Below are 6,601 nucleotides of genomic sequence, written 5' to 3'. Positions count from 1 at the left end.
TTCACAGAGATTTTGTGGCCCAACATTATTCCTTCTTGAACCATAAAATGGCATTTTTCCCAATTAAGCACCGAGTTTGTTTCTTCACATTGTTGCAACACACGCTCTAGATTTGCTAGACAACAATCAAAAGATCAGCTAAAGACGGAGAAGTCATCCATAAACACTTTGATACATTTCTCCACTATGTCAGCAAAAATTGCCTTCATACATCTTTGAAAAGTTGCAGGAGCATTGCAAAGACCAAATGGCATTCACCTATAGGCAAACACACCAAAGGGACATGTAAATGTTGTCTTTTCTAGGTCATTTGGATCCACAACAATCTGATTGTAACCAGAATATCCATCTAAAAAGCAATAGAATGATTGTCCTGCCAGCCTTTCAAGCATTTGATCCATGAAGGGAAGTGGGTAGTGATATTTTCTGGTGGCATCATTCAATTTTCTATAATCAATACACATCCTCCAGCCAGTGATGGTTCTTGTAGGAATTAAATCATTCTTCTTATTCCTGATTACCATTATGCCTCCTTTCTTTGGAACCACCTGCACGGGACTAATCCATTCACCGTCCGAAATGGGATAAATGAGGCATGCTTCTAGCAATTTGAGTACTTCCTTCCGCACTTTTTCCTTCATAACCAGATTCAATCTTTTTTGTGGTTGTCTTACCGGCTTATAGTCAGCTTCCATGTTGATCTTATGCATACATTAAGAAGGGTTGATTCCTTTCAGGTCAGAAATATGTCATCCAATGGCTGCCTTGTGTTTCTTCAAAACCTTCACCAGTTGAGATTCCTCCTCCTTTCTTAGAGAATTGCTGATGATCACCGGATTTGCTTCATTTTCTCCTAAGAACACATACTTCAGATGTTCAATAAGGGTTTTCAACTCCACTTTAGCCTTTTCTGTTGGAATGTCCTTCTTCAATTCTTCAAACACCACTTTTTTAGAAGGATTTTCCTCTACACCCTTTAATTCTTCTAAACAATTCTGCAATTATTTTTCTTCATCCGTTGTTAAACACTCCACAGTATTAGTCAGTGCTTTTTCAAGTGGGGATTGCAGTACCATGGTTCTAGCTACCATGTCTATCTCATGTTCCACCTTTTCTACTTTAAAACAGGCCTTATAGTTCCTTGGGTGCTTCATGGCTTCAAATAGATTGACTGTAACTTTCTTATCATCCACGCTCATTTCCAGATTACCTTTCTTCATATCTACCACACAATTGGCAGTTAACATGAAGGGACGACCCAAAATCAGTGGGATTTCAGCATCCTCTTCAATGTCCATGATCACGAAGTCTATAGGGAAGGTAAAATGTCGCACCTTGACCAAAGCATCTTCTACCACGCCATAAGGCCTTGTAATAGACCGGTTTGCCAGCTGCAATGTCATTCTTGTTGGCATGATTTCCAGCTCTCCAATCCTTCTGTACATGGAGAAAGGCATCAAATTAATGTTGGCCCCCAAGTCAATGAGGGCTTCCCCAACAGACACTGCACCAATAGAGCAAGGGATTGTGACACTCCCTGGATCGTAGTATTTAGGTGGAAGGATTCTCTGAATAACAACACTACAGTTTCCCTCCTCCACAATATTATCGCTATGGATATATTTGCCCTTCTTGGACAATGGGTCTTTAAGGAATTTTGAGTAGAGTGGCATTTGTTGTAGGGCCTCTCCAAAGGGGATAGTTATCTCCAATTTCTTGAAGATATCAAGGAAACGAGCAAAGTGTCATTCCATGTCTTTCTTGGATGGCACCAAAGGGTATAGTGCTTCCTTCCCTCTGTATGAGACAACCTCCTTCTTCTTTTCTCTAGCCAACTCCCTCTTTATCTTCTTCTCTTCCTCATTTTTTCTCTTTTTTTCATTTTTTTCTTCTTCCTCACCATCATTTTTTTTCTCCCTCATCTGATCTTCTTCTTTTTCTTTTTCTTCTTTAACAACTAACTCCTCCTCATCACTATTCCTCCCTTCATCTTTCACCATGGTCTCCCTCTTGCTTCTAGTTATGATAGTCTGCATTCTTCTTTGGGATTTTTTTTCAGTATTCGCCCCAAAACCTCCAGAAGAATTTTCAGCTATCTGCTTAGCTAGTTGTCCCACTTGAATCTCCAGGTTCCTTATAGTAGACTCTGTGCTTTTGTGATTGGACATTGAAACTTGCATGAATTGAGCCAAAGTCTCCTCCAGCTTGGTGGTCCTCTCATAAAGGCTAGGCCCTTGATTCTAAGGCCTGTTGGATGGTCCTCCTTGGTCTCTGTTGAATTGATTCCTAGGAAGAGACCTCCACTGCCCTTGATTTTGATTAAAATTTGCACCTTGCTGGTAACTTGAAAATCCACCTGCATTAAACCCTGGTCTGTGTTGATTTCCCATATAGTTCACCTCCTTTGTAGCATCATCAAGGGGTATACAACAACTAGATTCATGCACTCCTCCATATATGCTACAACCTCCAACCTGCATAACTGCTGAATGTGAAGGTTGAGTTGCTTGCAATTGGGTTGGTAGCTTACTAAGTTTCTCTGTCAATGATTCTAGCTGCTTAGCTAGCAGCTTGTTCTGTGCCAACAGTGCATCTTGTGAAGAAAGCTCTAGCAGGCTTCTCTTTGTAGGTACATGAGTCCGATCACGCAAAATAGCATGATCACTAGCAGCCATATTTTCAATAAGTTCCATTGCTTCTTCAAGAGTCTTCAATTTAATCTTTCCTCCAGCAGAAGCATCCAATAACTGCTTGGACTGCAGTCTCAAACCATCTATGAAAATGTTCAGTTGAATCGGCTCGGAGAATCCATGAGTTGGTGTTTTCCGCAGCAAGCTACAGAATCTCTTAAGCGCTTCATTCAGCCATGATATGTGCTTCAGACGCACCTACTTCAGATTCCCTTAAGTTTGGAAATGCTGAAGATGATTCAGATGATTGAGTTCCCTCCAAACTTGGTTGTGCTGTCCTTTCCTGTAAAATTTCCTTCCTTCTTTTTGCGTTGTTTCTCCTGCAAGTAGCTTCTATCTCCAAATCTAATGGAGCTAAATTTCGTGCTGAAGAATTACCTTGCATACAAGAAGTACTAAACAAAGTAGCAGTTAACCAAATCAAGAGAAAATAAATCCTAGCTAACTATTCACAAAATCAATTAATGAATAAGGAATAAATGTTTACGAATTGAACTATACTATCTAAGTGGAAAGAAATTCCCCGACAACGGCACCAAAAACTTGTTCGTGATTCTGTTTAGCAAGTGTACCGATTCACATAAGTAGTATATTAAAACGGTAAGACCGAGTATCGTATCCACAGGGAATATGTTTCACTCAAAAAATGTATATTCTGTTAGCAAACATTTGTATACAACCAAAAGTGAAATAAATATCGAGTTGGGTTTTTGTGTTAAAATCTAGTTAACTATAAACTAAATATCTAAAGTTTGAGAATTAAAATAGTTAAGTAAAAAATGTTGGGTCATTCTACTGAATTTTCCTTGATGTTGTTATGTATTTTTCTCTATTTAATGCTATCCTAGTGTTCTTATGCTAAGAAATTACCCAAACCAAGATTCCTCGAGTGAATGGACCTAACTCTCTTCAAACCTCATCCTTGATCCTTGAACAAACTGAACCTAAAAAAGTTGCATTAAGTCTACAGTATAATATGGACTAGATCGTTGTACTTCATTCCTAGACATATAGTTTTCTAGCTTGCTCTACCAAGTTATAAGGCTTTAAAGCACTTCCCAATGCTAAAAATCCTAACTATACATACAAATGGGTGATCAAGCCACAAGCATGTAAAAATAAGCATGGATAGAAGCAATGAACTCATAAAAACAACATTAAATAGATAGTGAAAGAATATTACATCAAGGGTTCACGAGAACTTCCCAACCAAGAGGTTTAGGCTTCCATTACAAGTAATGAGCTTTCAATACAAAGAAGAATAGATTCTGAGTGAAGGAAAATGGCTAAGAAGGATTGAGGATGTCTCCTTCAACCTCTAGAACCCTAATCTCACTCTTCTAACCTAAACTCTCTTGGTGGCTCTATTTCTGTCGCTCTAGCTTCTCCCTTGGCTCTATTTTTCGACTCCTCTTTTAGTTTCTGCCAACTTCAGTGTTTTAAAGGCTACTTGGACGTTTCAGATTCTAAAGGCTCGCTTAGCGAGAGTGGCTCGCTAAGCGAGAGTAAGTGAATTTTGGCTTAGCGAGCTAGGTATGCTGTGCGCGAGAAGAGACAAATGACTCGTTGGGCAAGCTTGTGGCACTCTGGGCGAGCACATCTCTAACTGATCCTCTTCTAGGGTTTCCTAGCACGCTAAGCGAGCTGCATGCCTCACTTAGCGGATGCCACTCGCTAAGCGCATTTGCCTCGCTTAGCGAGACATCAGCCGCTTGAACCTTCTCTCCTTTTAGCCTGAAATTGAAGTGGTTTCAACATTAATTCACAAAATGGGAGTATCTACTATATAAAATCAAACTAAACATGCAAATATGTATAATTCCTACAAAAAAACCATAAATTGGAGGAAAGATGCTAATTTTATGTAACTATTCAATACAAAGGTTAGTCGTAAATAACGACTAACATTGGGAGAGAAATTTAATTGAATTGGGAGAAACCCAATCCAATTAAATTTTGGACCATCCTAAGGGGGAGATAAACATTTGCTTGCTACACCCTATTGTCACATCATATAGTCACACTTTGTGCATGTCCTTCAAGTTTTACATGCCTCATGACACCTAAGCACACTTAGTGGGGAATCTTGGAGTTGATCTTGGATTAGTGGGCTGAACCATAACTGAAATTCACTAATCATAATTAGTGTAATTTTGGGTCCAAATTTTGTAGAAGCAAAGCTTCAAGAATTATTTTGATGATGCCAAAGAATTTTAATGATCATTCAAGATGAATTTCAAGGATGAAGAAAGCAAGATGTCAAGCAACTCAAGATAAGAATTAAGATAGACTCTTAGAAAAGTTTTTGAAAAGCACAAATGATTGGCCAAGTGAGTTTCTATCTTAACAAAAACTTTTCCAAGCATTTTACTCTCTGGTAATCGATCACCAGAGGTTGTAATCGATTACTAGTGGCCACAAAGCTTTCTGGAAATGTTTTCAAAGTTATTTTCAAAGTTGTAATCGATTACCAAAACTATGTAATCAATTACCAATGCTTTAAAACAGTTAAAAATGATTTTGTAAGTGTGTAATTGATTACACATCATATGTAATAGATTACCAGAGCTTTTGAACATTGGACATTTGAATTTTGAATAAAATTAACTATGTAATCGATTACGCCAATGCTATAATCAATTACTAGAGAGGATTTTCGAGAAAATCTACCAACCGTCACAACTTTTCATTAGATTTTTGAATGTCCATCAAAGGCATTTAAATAGGTGACTTGGGCATGAATTTTCTTTAGAGTTTTCATTGTTCATAAAAGACATAATCCTCTCAAACAAAAATCTCTTATCTTCAAAAATTCCTTGGCCAAACACTTGTGTTATTCAATAAGGAATTGAGGGCTTCATTGTAACATCTGTCTCTTTCAAGAGAGATCATTTCTTCTTCTTCTTCTTACTTCTGGAAAAAGGGCTAAGAGACTGTGAGTCTCTTGTTGTAAAGCATCTGAGCACAAAGGAAGGGTTGTCCTTGTGAGTTTTAGAAGGTGTAAAGGATTTGTGAGATAGTGGAACTCCCAAGTGGATTTCTTGGGGACTGGACGTAGGCAACAGACTTTGCCGAACTAGTATAAAAATTGTGTTTGCACTTTCTCTTCCCTTAAACTCTTTTATTTATTGTTGCTTATTGTTTCTATTCAGTAAGTTTAATTTGAATTATTATTTAGGAATTCATTTTAAAAGGAATCTTGGGACTTGGGTTAAAATCAAAGTAGAATTTTTTAATTGGGGAATAGTTTGTGATATCTTAATTCAACCCCCCTTCTTAAGATATCTGAGGCCACTTGTCTAACAAATTTGGCTCCACAAATTCAAATTCAAATTCAAGTGAAATTTGAATAGAAATTCAAATTTCCCTATAATTTTGTATGACACTTAGGCTATAAATAAAGACCTTGTGTGTGCATTTTTTCAACTTTGATCATTTGAGAAATTACATTTCAAAGTTCAGACCTCATTTGAGGCATAAATTTCGTGCCCCTTTTCTCCCTCTCCCTCCATTCATCTTCTCCGACCTTCAAGCTCTTATCCATGACTTCCTATAGTGGTGAGCTTGTTCTGGACTCATCTTTTCCTTGAAGTGGCATCTCCAATCACCTTTCCTCCTTCTCCATTCTATTGTCATTGATCTTCAAGAAGCAAGAAACTCCATTGATGAAGAAGATCCAAGGCCTACAAGGTTCACATGGAGCTACATCATTTTGAGATGTCACATTTTGGACTTCAGGCTATTTCAAATGCTAATGAAATGTTTCTCAGTGAGCAGCTCTTGGATTCAGAAATATTAGCTGGACTAGCTATTGCTGTAATCATGGATGGGTCTCGAACATTCCTTATTGATATTCAATTATTTTCTTTAGTGCTTTCATTATATTAAATATTTTAAGTTGTCAAGCATAG

The 6,601-nt window shown here is 37.8% G+C and overlaps 1 protein-coding gene across 1 annotated transcript; it reads right to left on the bottom strand.

Moving 5' to 3' along the window:
• Window positions 1-749: 749 nt before the first annotated feature.
• On the bottom strand, window positions 750-1,673 carry LOC114396943. The gene is made up of 2 exons (XM_028359104.1): window positions 1,074-1,673; window positions 750-995 (listed from the first exon to the last, which is right to left on the bottom strand). Exons 1-2 carry the CDS (start codon window positions 1,671-1,673, stop codon window positions 750-752), a joined length of 846 nt encoding a protein of 281 aa, XP_028214905.1.
• Window positions 1,674-6,601: the final 4,928 nt, after the last annotated feature.

The sequence above is a fragment of the Glycine soja genome, chromosome 18, assembly GCF_004193775.1.
Source record: "Glycine soja cultivar W05 chromosome 18, ASM419377v2, whole genome shotgun sequence".
Taxonomy (NCBI): Eukaryota; Viridiplantae; Streptophyta; class Magnoliopsida; order Fabales; family Fabaceae; genus Glycine; species Glycine soja.
The sequence above is the reverse complement of the archived record's forward strand: the minus strand, read 5'-3'. Positions and strand labels throughout refer to the sequence as shown.

Excerpts from the sequence above, each read along its gene's own strand:
- LOC114396943 (XM_028359104.1), bottom strand. The coding sequence starts at position 1,673 with ATGCCACTCTACTCAAAATTCCTTAAAGACCCATTGTCCAAGAAGGGC. Across the intron at positions 996-1,073 it reads ACATGGTAGCTAGAACCATG|AATTGTTTAGAAGAATTAAA; the intron begins GTACTGCAATCC and ends AAATAATTGCAG.